General features: G+C 40.0%; 1 protein-coding gene across 1 annotated transcript in view; it reads right to left on the bottom strand.

Moving 5' to 3' along the window:
• The window catches only part of LOC122806067 (GRIP and coiled-coil domain-containing protein 2-like), a 1105805-nt gene that overhangs the window by 606386 nt on the left and 482047 nt on the right, over positions 1-17372 (bottom strand). Inside the window, exon 9 of the mRNA XM_044076306.1 lies at positions 4929-5033. Within this exon, the coding sequence (XP_043932241.1) occupies positions 4929-5033 (105 nt within the window). The remainder of the gene's footprint in view (positions 1-4928; positions 5034-17372) is intronic.

Here is a 17372-nt window from a genome sequence, read left to right as displayed (position 1 = left end):
ATTTTTTCCCTAGGAAAAATTTTGCAGACGTGGCCGTTTGTGCTTTAGAGCATTTGCTCTTTATCTGTCAATCATTATATGTTCGAAAAGTCTCTTCGAGCATATAATATAGACCCATGTTGGCTAGATTCTGCTGCATTGTCTATAAGTAATTGAAATGTACACTATTTTGTTGCATACTGTTTTTGCCAGTGCCTATTGACTGTTTCTAGTGTTTCTAGTGCAGATATTACCTGTATTGCTTTTCAAAGCTGTCACAACTCCTTTAAATTGTTTTACTTTTCATTTCAGTGTTTCACCCTGTATTCACCATTCCCTGCTGCACCTATGCCCCCCTTGCATACTTCCACTCATCATTTTCAACCACAGACTCCAAACTGCATTCACTCCCCTGTACCCTTACTATTCAGAGGCCTCCCATACCTTACACATATCTTAAACCACTGTCCCAAGTAGCTCTTACTAGCATCCATTTGTCTCATACCCTACACTCCTTTACATACTGTACCCCCTCCTCACACACTAATACTCTCACAATTTTCCTGTTACACTTACCTTGGTTCCTCCTCTCTCCTAACCCCTTGCTTCTCTTTCTCTCTTTATTTTTTAATAGGTTTACCAATATTCCACATCTGCAAAGCCCTCAGACCTACCCTACCTGGAACTACCTTCAGTCAAGTCCCTTGATGGGGGCCTCCCTCCATTTTGTGAATAGATAACATATGTCCTGGTAAATTCACTAAGTTTATACCTGAACTGTTGCTCGTCTGTTGGTTATTTCTTGCATATCTCCTGGCCGCTCCCTGCTCTCCTTCTACCCTGCTTCCCCTCTCCTACCTCTATCTAACTATTCCTACTCTTAAAGCTATCTGTCTCCTGTGACCCCCTTAGTCCTCTCTCTGTTTTCTTTTTTTTTCTTTTCCTAGTCTACACTGTTCCTCCTGCACTTCTCTATTCTACTGCCCATTGCCTGTTCCTGCACTCTGACCTGCTGCCTCCTTTTCTAAGGATTCACTTACAATATTCTCTGTGAGCTGCTCCCCCCCCCCCCGCCTCTCTTGCTCCCATGTCTGCTTCACTTACCTGCTCTACTGATTGTTTTTTCTTTGCTTTCTCTGTGGGTGTAGCCCCGCTCCGCTCGGGCTCACTTCGTTCCCCTACCCTAACAGCATTCCCACCCACCCCCACTTCAATTACTTTTATCCTATCCATTCCTTCCCCCTACTGCCCAATCAGCCACACATAACCCACTTCCTGCCTGAAACCACTCTAAGCCATACACTACCCACAATTAAACTACATCACTTCCTACTTTCAACCAATCCTCCTCTACCTATTCCCTTAACTTCACCCCACTCACTCTAAAATGCAACTCTTGTTCTTTACCACTCCTCTTCTTATACTTCTCTCTGTTCTAACCACCTATCACACTACCCTTTCTCAACCTTATATACGCTCTCCTACCTCATGCATCCCTGAAACTCCTCCCACCACTTACTCCTTAATTATCTCCCCATCTCTCTTCAACTTCTCCACTATCTGCCTTCATAAACATACACTACTACAGATTTACCCTATTCTCCTGTTCATCCAAAACTAATTTTTTTCAACCAGCTCCTATCATTAACGTTATTTAAAATTTTCATTAGCAATTTACCCTCTCTGGTGACATCCAGCCCAACCCAGCCCCCCCACAGCCACACATCCCACAAGCCTCCATCAACCTCCCCCTCTTCTCATAATTCAAGCTATCCTCATCTCCCCAATCAAAACTTTTCTTCATACAAATGCCTAGCTATCTATTCACTAAATATTCAAAGTATCACCAACAAAATCACTGAACTACACACATGGATAGCCCATACCTCCCCCCACATTCTAATCTTATCTGAAACTTGGCTAAAACCACACATCACAAACTGTGAAATACTCCTGCTTGGCTATAATATTTACCACTCAGATTCCAAAAAAGGAGGTGACGCCGCCATTCTCTACTCTGATGGCCTAAATCTCTCACCAATTACCATCTCTACCCCCAACTTCCACCCAGCTGAACTAATTATCCTAAACTGCCACTTCAGCTCACACAAGAAATTTGCCACTGCTTCCATATATATCCCCTCCGGAAAATATCCTATCCTGTTTTTTCCACAACATACGTTATGAAACCCTCATTTTTGGAAATGTCAACATTGACAGGTCCAATCTTACAACTGACCCTCCACAATTTAGTATCAACTTACAGGGATTTCATCAGCTGATAACTTCCCCTACCCACCTGCATAAACTCTCATCTTCCAGCTCCACTATAGACTGGATTCTCACTAATTCTCCCAAACTCTAGCATAGTCCATCTACCCTACCAGACTTTTTAAGTGACCATCTTCCTATCTCCATTCTAAGACACTCTAGCCAACTACCCAAATCCCAACTTTACAGAGACTGTCGTAAACTCTCTAACTTTAATATCTCCCAATTCAGCTCCATACTGTCTAGTGCTGACTGGTCCATCCTTGGCAGATCCCTCTAAATCAAACAGTAAGCAATAAATTTAGCAACATTTTCTTGGACACCCTAAATTCCGTTGCCCCCTCCAGGAGAATTCGAATAAAATCTAATTATGCTCCCTGGCTTTCTAGGGATACTAGATTTCTTATGCATAAAAGAGACAGTGCTTGGAAAGCCTGGGTCAAAACAAAAGAACTACCCTGATACAAAACTACAGAGAATTATAGAATCTTGCCAAGAAACAAACCAACAAGGACAAAAATATCCTACTATAACTCTACCCAAATCAATACCACATCTAACCCTCTTAATGTTTGGTCTACTTTAAACAAAATTCTTCATCCAGACTGTCCTTCCAACCCCCCCCCCCACACACACACACACACACAAATCTCCTCTGGAAACCACTAACCCTCCTCAACCATCACGTCATTGACACAATTCAAAAACTCACATCCTCCAGCTCCAACACAACTGCTCCCTCTACCCCTTCCAGGCCACTCAACAAAAAACATTTCTCCTTTCAACCTGTTCCCATTTCTCACATTAAATCACTTCTTCTGAAGCTTAAACTCTGCTCACCCTCCACTGACTATCTCCCTCCTACCTTTCTCAAACTAGCTGCTGAACGTATAGCCTGTCCTGTATCCATACTAATCAACAGATCCGTTCAAGAAGCAACAGCCCCTTTCATCTGGAAATCCTTCTTCATCATCCTCCTAAGCAAAGGAGGGAACTCAACTGACCCATCTAACTATAGACCCATCATCATCCTATCCGCTCTATCTAAAATACTCAAAAAATGCACTCACTCACAGCTTCTCAACTACCTCCTCCAACAAAACCTTCTGACTCCCACTCAACATAGTTTCCAGTCAAACCACAGCACAGCTACTTCCCTCCTAGTATTTACTCATACTGTCACTGAGGCCTGTGACAATAACCAACTCATATCCTGTCTTTTCCTTGAACTCTCCAAAGCCTTTGACATGGTCTCTCACCCCATACTATCTAAAATACCTAATCTTAACCTATCTGCTGCCTCCCTACCCTGGTTCTCTAGCTACCTCTCTTGTAGGCAACAATCTTTCAGATGTCTATTTTCCTGCTCTCCCTCCATTCCATTCACATCCGGTTTTCCACAAGGCTCCATCTTGAGTCCCCTCCTGTTTAATATTTCCACTAATGAACTACATACATCCTGCAATCCTCCCTAATCCAATATGCTGACGATTCAACTCTCATCTCCATCTCCAGCAGTATATCTGAACTCCATACCCAAACCCAGGACACAGTTCTATCCATCAAAAAGTGGCTGTCTGATAATCTACTCATCCTACACCCAGAAAAAAAAACTCTTACTCTTTCTCCCTCGTTCCCTCTCCCATCACAAATCCACCTTTGTTATCATACCCTCCAATAACACCATTATTCAACCTGAACCCCACACAGAGCTCCTAGGTGCCATCATTGATGATGAACTTAAATTTACCTTACAGATACTCCAATTTATAAAAAAACTCACCAGAAATTAGGCTTGCTTTATCACAACAGAAAAAGTCTAACTTCTAATGCTAGACTCTCCCTGGCACAGGCACTTCTCATCCCCTCCCTTCTATATGATGCCCCTGTCCTAACTAACATTCAGTCCAGAACCTTGTCAAAACTTCAACAAACATACCACAAAATAGCTAGATTTATCCCCAACTCTCCTTACAACTCTCATCATTGCCTCGCACTCAACTCTCTTCAATGGTTTGAACTCCCCCAGCAACTCCTATCCCATCTTCAAATGATACACCACATACTATACAAACCATCTCCTGCCCAGCTCTCTCCTCCCTGGTATCCGCCTACTCCCCTTCTAGGACCCTCCACACCTCAAACTAGCAACTCCTTGATATTTACCAACCCAAGAAAAATGTGGGCAGGCTACTCTAGAAATGCTCTGTTGCCCAAGCTTGGAATAAACTTGCTATACATATACATTCCATTACCCACCCATTACACTTCAAAAGGGAATTCAAATTTCATCTACTTAACACCAACTCTTGCCCCTGTCAGGACCCTACCTAACCCCTCCACACCCTTGTACTTTTTTTCCCATCATATCGGTATTTACACTAGGCTTAGCCTATTCACTTACTTAACCTAATAAATATTTATCTAGTAAATTCAATCTCACAATATTGAATGTTCAAACTCTGCTGACCATTTTGTATATTTTTGTACAATACTACATGTATTTTATTATATGTTTATTTCTTATTCGTTGTTTTTTTTTTTGACTTGCTGTATTTTTAATTGTACTATATGGAGACACGTACACGAGCACTCACATGTTACTGATTTAAGGGGAAATTATTCAAGTTGAACCTGCCATGGAAGTTTTTTTTTTAAATGACGATTATTTCACCTACTTGCAAAATCCGATCTTTGTCAGAAATAGCTGCTGTCAAATTCATCCTGAGGTCTGCAACATTTTCTTCCAATCTTATCACTTTGGATGACAACAGATCTTTTTCCTGTAAGAGATAATAAATTATTACAGAGGACAAAATATCCAACAGCAGACAAAATTAGCTGCTCATAACAGCTCTACTGATGCACATTTAATACCAGATCATAACTTGGCTGACATCTGTTGCCATAGTTAGAAAATAAGGGTAATGAACTTATTACAAACCATGCAAGTAATTATATGCACAGCAAATATAACTAACAAATGTTTACTAGGTCAGGTGTTTTGTGCTTCTGATCTCATGATAACATTTTGGTCTGCCAGGACTCCAGTATCAAAATAAGTGATAATTCAACAAAGATGTTTGAGAAAAAAATACGGTACTTGGGCAAATGCACTACATACGGGAAGGCTCACTGTACTCCTATGAAAAAATAAAAACAAATAGTTAAAGGATGAATGTAGTTCTCGCTCAGACAAACTAGACTAAGCTGACACCATATTAAAGCATGCTGCACAAAAGACATAAATGAAAAATAAAATAACATTACTATGCCTGCCTCCATCACAGAAAAACATATTAAATTGCTTGTTTGGTCCAGTCAAGAGTCATATCAAAATCAGTGACGGTAGGGAAATTTAAAATTCTGGGCACTCTTTCAAAGTAAAATTGAAACAAATTCATTTGTAAGTATAGTATGTTTCACAAAGACCCAAAACAGGGGCATAATTATTTGATGAAATATGACAGTGTAAAAAGCAAATACTTTTCTCTGGCATGAGCAGGGGGTGGGGGGAGGTCAACGTCCTAACTCATGAAGGGGGTAAACACATCTTTACTAAATGTAACCTAATCCTAGGTATCACAACCTCATGATAAAATATTTATGCTCAGTGAAATGGGCTATCACATTCAGAGTTATAATGGCATGTCTAAATACCAGTGTGTCTCCTTACTACACACACACACACTAACACACATTAGAAATGTTACATATACAACATATGCATGGGAAAAAGAGCATTACATAATACAACTATAATGGCTTTTTTTGATGTCATAGTTTGCTGCTTTGTAACAACAGTAAAATTCAGTAATGAGAGCTTGTCATTAAGAAATGTGTCCTTTGCTACATGATAATCTTTTTCATAAGCATATGTTTGTGTGTATCAGTACAGTAATAATTTGACAATCCTGATGGGAAACATAATACATTGTGTGTGTGCACACGTGTGTCCATGTCCACATGCATAAGTGTGTTATAAAATACTGCGTTGCTATAGTACCAGAATACAGGACTTAATGTGTAAATGTATCATGGGACAAATACAGAACACCACTTATAACTTAAAATCTGTCTGTCAATCATTGCTGTGTGATTGTCTAACACTCAATGGGGGTCACCTCATCCAAAAACTTAAAAATACTTCAAATGACAGAATGTCTGGAAAAGTTTTAGGTGACCAGACTATTTTTGTTTATTATATAAAGTGAGGTGCTGAAGCACTTTTTAACTGTTTATTTGTCTCTCAAACATATGTTCAGTACTTGATATCCAGTGTCTTCCGTCCCCATTTATAAATACCCGATCAGTTCTCAATGCCAGGGTCAATCCTGCCATCATTCAAATTCATATTCATTACCTATTGTGCAGGTGGAAAAGGTAATGTAATACTGATGTTTGCTAACCAGGGTTACTCTCGTCACCTCCTCACTCAAGTAATCCAGGGCGATCCAACCCACCTCCTAACTCCGGTGATCCAGCCCCACCCTGCCCACCACCTGAATCCAGTCATCGAGGCTCCCCATCCCCACCTCCTGAATCCAGTAATCTAGCCCACCCCCCATCTCCTAAAGCTAATAACTGAGGTTCTACTTTAAAGGATGCTTACACTGAGGGTGCCTGCTGAAACTTTGGGATGTTCAATCTTCCATTGTTAATGTGAGTTAATATATTTTTATTAAGTCCAAATCTGCAATATCTCAGTTTATTCTCCCTATTCTGAGGTACACAGATATAATGTAGTACTCAAAACGTGTAAGCAACCCACCCACATCAGGCAGTTGAAAGGGGTGAAACCCCTCCCTGTAAAAATTTGCTGCCTTTGTTAGAACTGCAATCTGGTGTTCAGACTTAGATCTGCAAGACTGAGTCTTGCACTTTTGATAAGCAGATGTTACACTGGTTAGTAATGGTGCCTCACAACTCCATTTTAAGATGTCAATTTCCAATGACTAGGTTTATGGCTTTCGTGCCGTCTGTCCTTGTGAGGTTCTTCTGAGTACTCTGGTTTCCTCTCACCTACCAAAGACTTTTTATTTAGTTATTTAAATTTACTTACCAGGTCAGAGCACTGATCATATCTGACCACTTGTAGGCTCAACCCGGGTTACATACACAATAACAACAGTAAAGTATGGTTAAAGGTATAACTAAATTATACAGGATAGTAACAACATAACAAAGATGTAAAAGATATACACTTATTTACAAGAAGGTTTAAAAAGGAGAAGAATCAGGAAAATACAATGTATAATACAGGTGTTACAGGTGTAGTAAAAATGGTCCAGCCAAAAGAATGGACATAGTATATACAAGCATGGAGAGACATTCTAGCAGTGAAGAGAGTAGAACTTGTAGAATACTAAGGGCTGCAATAGAGGCTTTAATAACAGAAGAAGGTGGTATTAGGTATATAGCAGGGAATGTAGAGGGTGGATGGGGAAGCAGTGGGTATGAGTTTATATGTTGGAGAGGTTAGGAGATTAAGCGTCCAATACTGATTTACTGATTGCTTGCTTTGAATCTGTTAAACATACAGCCTCTTTCCTTGTCCTTACGTCCTCGATCGTGGATCAAGATGATTTACTGCAGAAAAAATGGAAATTGTGGGAACAGTACATGTAAAGTAATGTTTTGGAGGAGGAATGAGGTTTAAGGGAAGGCAGAAATTGAATGAGCTATGCAATGGTCAAATGACAATGACCATGACCATACAGAAGATTATATGTGATATATATTGTTTGCAACCAACTGAAAATATATCAATTATGGTATGTTTTCATTTATATAAATGTATGATTGTCTATACCATATATGAAAATTCAATAAAGATGTTTCTTGTTTAATAAAATAAAAAAAAATAAAATAAAAAAAAAAGCTGATTAATTGCAAAACCTTTTCTATAAAAGTCAATCATGTTCCTGCTGCACTGAAGAGAGATTCCTTTCTACTATTTACCAATAAGCATTTTAGTGGCCAACAACAAAAGAAAAACGAGGCAAAATAATTTGTGTACAGTGCTAGGAAGCATCTATTAAAATGACACTACCTGAGCATTAATTTGCACGTGTTTGACTGCCAGCAGTTTTCTGTTACACATATTATGACTCAATGGTTAACTGTCAGAAAACAAAAAATCTTCTGCAACTAATCCACACAGAACACCTTACAAATCAGTTAAATCTAGCATGAAACCACAATATTCTTATGATCAGTGGGTTAGAAACAGAAAACCATGTAGTGTAGCAATGTGTATAGGTTTTGTGAGGAGCTGACTGGAAGCTGTGTGTTGGCTCATCCTAACATAACTTCTCTTGCATTATAAACAGCAGCAGATGCTCTTTCAGAACCAATTTGCATACACTACAATACGGCACCTTGATATTTATTTGCACTGTCAGACCATAAACACAAGCAGAAAACTTTACTTAGTCATGCCTTTGTTTCCAAGTGCAGTTCTTGTTTACATTTGCATACGATTTACATTCTTTGTTTAATATTATTCACATCAAGTCAAGTCAAAGAAAACTTTATTGTCATTCAGAACTACACAGCAGTGTAGCTGAACGAAATGACAATGCTTCGTTCTCAATACAGGAAACAGTTGCACATATAGACAGAGAAAAATTAATAAAATATCACAGTAGAAATTTAATAAGTAGCAATTAGTAAGTAAAGTAGGATAGCAGTAACCCACACCCATCCCAGAACAGGAGACAAGGAACAATATGAAGTTAATATTAGTAAAATTGAAACAATAGCAGCATATCTATTAGACTGAATTATTGCACAGTTTGTATATTGCACTTAACAGTCCTTCAGTGCGGTAGGTGAGCTACCTTAGTATTACACTTGGTTATTGCACATCCATAAAATAAGCCACTTGATAGGCTAGTTATGTAACAGAAGTGGATGTTTCGACAGACTCATGGTTTGTTTTTCCCAAGAGTTCAACAGTCCAATGGAGAGCGGAAAGAAACTGTTATTTAGTCTGGTGATCTTACAGTGCAGGCTTCTGTATCTCCTGTCAGAGGATAGGCAAGTATACAGACCATTGGCAGGATGCATTGGATCGCTGGAAATCTTTTTTGCCCTGTCGATGCACCGGCATTTGTGTAGATCTTCCAGAGGTGTAAGGGAGGTGCCAGTGATTCTTTCTGCCAACTTTACAACTAGCACACTTTCAATGTCAAATTTAAAATTAAAATAACACGTAGTAGCATTTAACAATGTTGCAATTCAAACTGCTTAAAATGGTCTGAATAAGTCTATTGTGATAAAAAGCTTTACTAATAAGCAAACTCCTGATTACTGGAATTTTTTAAGCTGTTTATTTTATTTCTGTATTTCAACACTTTCGTCCCAAGTGCTGAACATTTAAGATACAATGCAACTATAATGTGACTGTGTGCTTGCACTACAAGAATTAATTTATAGAACATTGTATTTTCTTCACTGCAGATGGAACAATGAACGTGAATGCAGCAAAACAGGAAATAAGAACGTGTACATTTTATTCCTATAACATATTTCATCTGTTTGATAATAAAAAGGATGGTACAGCCACATGTCCTTTACTCGTATTACTCTCAAAATGTACAGTTGCGTAAGAACTTACCATAACAGTAAATGCCCTACTGATCCAAACAGATGGGTTTTCAGCGCTCATTTCCAGCCAGGGTACTAGTGCTTAGCCTTTACCTGGATTGTGCATCCAATGTATGACCTCACCTCACAAGTAGAGGGGTATATAAGCAGATGTAGGAGTGTAAATCCTCAGACTATCTCCAAGCCAGCTGCATGAATACCTCTTAGAAAGCCTGGACAGCTAGAAAGGGCTAAGTAAGGAGCAAGAGGGGACCACTTGGCCCTAGATTTCATCAGACAGGATACTGAGACAGAATTGTTGGTACCAAAAGGGAGAAGGAGGGTGGGTAGGTATATTGAGACGGTGATCAGTAGGACATCTACTGTTATGGTAAGTTCTTACACAACTGTACTGTGTCCTGAGATCACTGTTGCAGTACCTCAAACAGATGGGTGATTCTCACAGCTCAAGGAGGGTTAGAGAAGAGAAGAACTGTCCAAGAGTCCAGAGAGGACTGACCTTGAGAAGGAAGCTCTGTATCTTGAAAAGGCATCAATTCTGTAGTGTTTAGTAAAAGTGTATACAGAAGACCAGGTGGCAGCTTCTAGAACTGTCCTGGTATCAACCCCCCCTTGTAGAAGACCCCTGAAGACACAACTGCTCTAGCAGAGTGAGCTCAAGGCCAGGTGGGCAAGGATTTGCCATTGTGTGCATAACAAAAGGAAGTTTTGGCCCAGCCTGGAGTCCATGAATGAGACAAACACTTGGTCTGACTTAGGAATTGATTTAGTTTTATCCAAACAGAATCTAAGCTGTCTATGTACATCTAGGGAGTGTTGGAGTTTCTCCCTCTGTTCTGAAGGTTGAGATAGACTGTAGATAGGTTAATGGCCTGGTTGAGGGACTTCTCATTCACCACTTTAGGCATGAAGGAGGGTTTAACCCTCTAGGACTCTCTGTCCTTGTGAAAAATAAGAAACGGTGGAGTGGCCATGAGTGCCTGCAGTTCTGAGACATTCCTAGCATACTTGAGGGGCAGTAGCAAGATAATTCTCTGGGTGCAGAATTTGTGACTTGCTTAAGTTGCTGATTCATATGCTGACAGAGTAAGCTTTTCCAGTATGAAGTTGAAGTCTCAAAGAGGAGAGGCACTGGCTTCCTTGGGGGTCTTGGATGCAGTACCCTCTTTTAGAAATTGTTGTCCTCAGGTCTGGATATAATAGACAGAATGAGGAGGAGACAGGCAGAGATGGCTGGCAGGTGGGCTTTGATGCAGGAGTATGCTAAACCAGTATTCATGAGTTCAAAGAAGTAATTTAGGATAAGAGGAAACTCTGATTTTGTGGTCTCCTGAACACTGTTATAGCTCCAGAATGAAAATGTCTTCCATTTGGGTATGTAATATTTTTGAATGGTGGGTCTTCTTGCCTCCTGGAGAACCTGACGTATGTCCTCTGAAAACGTCTGCATGAAAAGGATCAGAACCCCATCATCCATAGGCTTAGATTTAGGGATGCCAGGTTTGGATGAAGCAAAGATCCTTTCTGCTGTGTGATGAGAGCCACCTTGTGTGGTAGTTTGTTGTGATTGCCCTTGCTAGGTGAAAGAGAAGGGGAAACCAAAGCTGCCTTGGCCAAAAGAGAGTCACCAATAAGAGTCTTTTTTTTTCTTTCTGGACCTTTAGTAATACTTTTGGAATTAGTAGGAGTGGAGGAAAGGTGTAAAGAAACTTCCACGTCCACTGAAAGAAGAATGCACCTGTTCTCCAAGTTGAGTGGCAAACAGTCTTGGTGCAAAAGAGGGGATGTTGCTTGTTGGTCTGTGAGGCAAATAAATCAATCTGAGGTGTTCCCCACTTCTCATAGAATGTCCAGGAGGAGCTGTCTGTTTAGGATCCATTTGTAAGGATCCTTAGCGAGTCTGCTAGAATGCTGTCCTGCGATGCGATGTACATAGCAAATAGGGGCATGGTTTTCTGAGTAGCTAGGTCCTAAGCAATCTGAGCTGGTCTGCATAACTGATATGATCTGGTCCCGCCTTGCTTGTTTATGTAGCACATGACAGTGGTGTTGTCTGTGAATACTTGAAGAGGGCTTTGTTTCCAGATGTGAGAGAAAACCTGAAATGCTTGAATGACGGCTTTCATCTCTTTCAGGCTGATGTGCTCCTTCTTATGTTTGGGCTGCCAACTACCCTGGACACTGTGGATATATGTCCAGGCACTCCAGGCCTTGTCCAAGGCATCTGTGTACAACTCTAGTGCTGGAGTTTGTGTTTTTAAGGGATGCCCTGGCTTGAGATTCAACTTGGCCACTCACCATGAGATCTCCTTTTTTGAGACACAGTATGAGAGGGATCTCTGTGTCTAAAGGATGAAAGTGCTGGTACCATACTGTTTTCAGGTACCACTGATTTTTTCTCATGTGCAACCTGACTAAAGAGAGAATTGGAATGGTAGCTGCCATGAAACCCAGGGCCCTTAGAAGTTCCCTGGCTGAGCATGTGTCATATTGGACAGGGAGTGAAAGTTAACTGTGAAGCATTGCACCATCTACTGAGGCAGGTAGGTCTGCATCTTCTTGCTGTCCGATCTGCAGCCCAAGAACACCAGGTCATAAGTGGTCTGAAGGAAGGACTTTTTGTTGACAGTGAGCCACAAGTGCAAAGGGAGGTTGTAGGTGAAATGGAGGTGCTGTACTAAGTTTCTGTGGCAAGGTAGCCTGGATCAGCAGATCATCTAAGTAAGGGAAAATATAAATTTGCTGAGTTCAGCAAAACACTATCATGGGTGCTAGGCACTTTGTGAAAACTCTTGGGGCTGTGGAAAGCCCAAAGAGCAAAGCAGTAAATGAAAGTAAGATGGACCAGTACAGAACCTCAGGAATTTCCAGCTGAAGGGACAAATGGGAATATATGTAGACAGGCACCCTTTAGATTCAGAGAGCACAGGTGTGCCTATGGAAGAGTAAGAGGCAATAGGGTCTATAGGGAGAACATTTTAAGCTGGCACTTTTAGGAAGGTGTTTACCAAGTAGAGATCCAGTCTGGGTGTTCATTGTCCTTTTCTTGAAACTAGGAATAGTCTGGAGTAAAAAAAACCACATACAAATTCGGTAGGCACTGGTATCATTGTGCCTTGGGACTGTAATTCCTGGAGGATAGACAGAAGAAACTGCAGTTGGTTGTTAGGGAGGAAAGGGGATACTGTTTAACTCATTAACCCCAAGAGCCATCACATAGTGCCTCTGTGTTTAAATCTGAGCTTGCTATGAGACAATAGCAATTGCCTGATGTTACACCTGACTGCCTTCCACAAGCACAGTTAATTTTAAAGTCAGATTTGAACTGTACTGTTAACAAATATGTTGAAAAAGTAAATGAACTTGGTCAGTTACCTTCTGAACTTCGGTTTGATTGTGAAAATGACTGACGTTCCCACTGGACTTTTTTGAGAAAATAGCTTTGCCATGTACACTGTATCTTCCTCTGACCACAGAAAGTCATTTCTATATGCATTTCAGCAGGCAAGTGGTGGAAACCAATCGGATTCTTGTAATTCAAGCCACCACTTGCTTAACACCTCCACCCCCATACCTAACTTTTCCTGGTTGTATCCAGTAAATAGAAGGTCCTTCAGTGGCAATTCCCTTTCTTTTTTCTGTAATTGCAGAATTTACCTGGATTGCTAAGGGTTCCCTCGATTTATTTTGTGTGCCAATCAGTTCGCAAGGCTGGAGATAGTATCTTAGAAGAAACACCGAGATAGTGTCTTTGAAGAAACGCCGAAAGTCAAATAAGTAGAGTATAGCTGCAAGAGAGATCTTACTTTTATATTCAGGTAAGTCGAGCACAGCCCTCAACAATTATTCTCATAACATGTGTGCTAGCCCTGTACTATGCAATTCCCATCTTGTTTCTTTGTGGGGTTTTTTTTGTCAGTGTAGTAATGCGATGTGTAATACCCAGCTGTGCAATCTGCCGGAGGTGTAAGGAGGAACCCACATCCTAGCTTATCTCTTTGCTAAAATCCTTGAGTTGTTCCATGTGAAGTAGACAGTGACATCATGAATTTAGACACTGCCATCCCCTGCTAAAAATGTGACTGCTGCTAAAGCTCTTACCATAAACTCAGTCTCATCTTCAGATAAATAATATATAATGCGATGGTTATGTGACGGTTTCTCTTTAAAATTAGTTCAGGCTGGTAATCCCATGTGATACCATAGTTGTCATCAATCATTCTGCCAGCCCTGTTCTTTTTTTTTTTGCAAGCAATCGCATTACACAATGTAAATAAACCCTCTGAAGTGTTTTTAGCCTCTCGAGTGAAGAAATGTACACATATCGCATTTTCAGAATGTAGGTTGGATACCACAGTCCTCAACCCTGTTTCTTGCTTTTTTTTTTTTCCGAAGCAGTTTATTGCCATCATACTTGTGTTCTTCTGTAATGCGATCGTTACTCTAACATGTAACTGCAAGTGATCGTGTTACAGAACATAAAAAATATATGCACTGTTTTTAGCTTCTCCAGACTTACAAAACTCTGCAGTATTTTATAACTTCATCAGCTAGAAATAAATACTTAATTTGATGCTGTTAAGTTGATGTATATATTTTTACAATGGTACTAGGCTCCGATTTGTTTACACTGAAGACCATCTACAGCTGGAGAGTGACATTTTCCATATCTCTAGATGGTATTTTACAAGAGGTGGGAATGTAATTTGCAAGTAAATTATAGTTTTAATTCTTCAAGAGACACTTAGAACTTTTGCACATAAATAACTAATGCTGTAAAATATTGGTGATCTTGTTCATAATTCTGTCTCGGATTGCCTCTGCCAGCTCACATTATCCTACACATTAACAACCTATTTGCACACAGTGTAGTCCTGCGTGTCTTATTTTCTGAAAGTAACTTCTTGGCATCTGAATGACTTGCCTGACTTTTTATTTCTGTCCCCTGGTTACCCTTTTCCCGTTTTTTTTTTTTTTTTTTTCAGCCTCTCATCTTTCCACTGGTCGGACTGAAAAGTTAAGAAGTTTGAGACTGCTATATTCGTAATTTAAGACTTTTTTATTTATATGGATTGCATTACATAGTTTTCACTTTGCTTTTCTCAAGTCACACCTTCTTCTAGAGCTTTTGAGGTTTATTAAAGTGAAAAGGAGCTGTGTTTGAAACCTTATGGAAATGTTACATACCTTACATATGGCCACATATAGTTTTCACTTTGATTGCCCTCTCCCTTCACAGCACAAGTAATGGTTTCTCCAGTTATCACTGGAGAGATCACACTCCTTCTGTGCCACCAAGTGCATGAAAACCACAACTTCCCCCAAGACAATGTGTGTGGGTGCCATGCCCCTTCACTCTTACTTTTCCACCAGTGCTGGGGCCACTGATCGAACCCTTGATGTTCCTACACTCAACTATTCTGTAGAGCCAGACTAACAGTTATAGAATCTTTTGAGGTTTCAGCACCATTAGATAGATTATTTAGCTGGAGGATGGTTTGATGTTTGAAATATCTGATGAAAAATTAAAAAAAATGTTCTGCTTATTAGTCTAGCACTGGGTAGTCTTTCTCATGATGTTTTTACATATTCCTAAGGCTTCAACATCCAGTAGTAATTTCAGAGAGCTAGTTCAGAAGAAGATTTTTGAAAACCAAAGCTATGCTGCTCATGTCCTAAAATTGTTAAAAATGCTTTGATTTATGGACTACATAATGGTGTTTTATGTATCTGGATTAAGCTTCCTTTTTTGTGAACATTTCCAGTGACTACTGCCTGTAATGCCACAAAATGCTTTCCTTAGAAAATGCATGCTAAAGTGAACAGTGTTATGCAATCAACTTTTTAGCTTCTCTGGCGTGAGGATATATGATTACATTTATGTCTTGCATTCAGAATCTGGGTTTAGTGAGGATGAATGGCTGACAATATAATCAAATGTTAGTTGCTAAAGTTATCATGGTAGCAATGTGACAGTTTGTCTAACACAGCAAGCTGTAATCCCATTTGATACCACTGATGAATTCATAGGTTGGCACTAGGCTATCGGCCCTAGGGCCTACGCAAGTCTATCCATAACAATTTTGTAAAGACATTATTTTTTTTTTTTTGCATAGTTTTACTAGTGTGTCTAACGCTTTGTGTCTCAACCTACAGCCTTTGTACAACTTGTTTGCATTAACCGGCAGTTCTGTTGATTAATAACACTTTTGCATTACCAGCTATAGAGGGGTTAGCACCATGTCGCTCTCAGTTTATTTACCTTATTGTGAACATCAAGATTCTTTGCTCATTGTGTCATGGAAGTTTTGTTTTTCCGTTTAAGTCATTCATGAGTCACTTCATATCCTACACAAAATGCATACTATTACTAATGTAAAACTTACTGTGTTTGGATCTACTGTTGTTTATAAGAGAAGATGCACAGTTCTGATGTGTTGCGTGTAACATAAGTTGTGGTGGAAGCAGTGGCAAGGTTCTGATCAGTTTTATTAGGCACACAGTTTGTCGAATGTTGCTTCCTGTGTTGTTCATGCTATTTATGAATTTCTCCAACATTGTTGAGTTACTTTGGTAAATTATTGGTTATGCTAAGAAGTAAATGGTTTATCTTCCCATGTCATCCTATTTACTTTTTTCTATCTATGGCTTAGCAGGTTGTATATGAAAGGTTCTGAGGTAATACCGAGTTGAGTATGCTAAGGAACAAGCTATTTCTGTGTCCAACTATATTTAGGTAGCAGAAAAGGGAATTTCATGGGAATGTTGTTGCGGTGAAGACATTTACTGTTTATTCTATTTCTGGATTTATTTGTTTTCAATAGGACCTTAGGTTTTCCAGGTTTAGGCTCTCTTGGGGAATCATAATGTCTTCAAGGGAGTTGATAATGGTTCCAAGTTTGCAATGTTCTCTAATTTTGATCTAACAGAGGATAATGTTCTATTTGACAGCACAAAATTAGATGCCAAATAGAAGTGTACCACTGTGAAATGAAAATATTTTGCATGGTTTGATGGATTAAGGTGTGTGTGTAGATGTTATTTAGAGCATTTTACATCAGCCTATGGATTCATAGGTGTGTACTAGGCTAAAGACCCTGGGGCCTTTACAAGCCCAGCCATAGGATTACCCTGGCATCGTGCCAACTGACCTTAGTTCCCAGTGCTTCTGTCGAGTGCAGCCACTGGAGTGATCCCCAAGGTGAATTTTCTATTTCCCATCCGCTTATCAAGACTTCTCTTGAAGAGGGTCAGCGAGGTGCTGTGCTTGACATGTATGAGAAGTCTATTCCATAACATAGGCAGTCTCTGTGTGTTATGAACCTGTCCCTCCAGTACGTTCTGTTGACTGTGGTAATGAGGTTGAGGTCTCTGGTGCATGTGGTGCGGAGGGATTGGGATTTCATTAGATGTAGCATTTCTAATAGAGCTGGGTCAGACATGGCTGGGTGCCTGGAAATCTACTGGTATTGTGATTGGTCTTTTTGGGGGGGGGGGTAATGTTGGTACTG

This window comes from Protopterus annectens, chromosome 7.part0 (assembly GCF_019279795.1).
Source record: "Protopterus annectens isolate FY-2018-M chromosome 7.part0, PAN1.0, whole genome shotgun sequence".
Taxonomy (NCBI): domain Eukaryota; kingdom Metazoa; phylum Chordata; order Ceratodontiformes; family Protopteridae; genus Protopterus; species Protopterus annectens.
The sequence above is the reverse complement of the archived record's forward strand: the minus strand, read 5'-3'. Positions and strand labels throughout refer to the sequence as shown.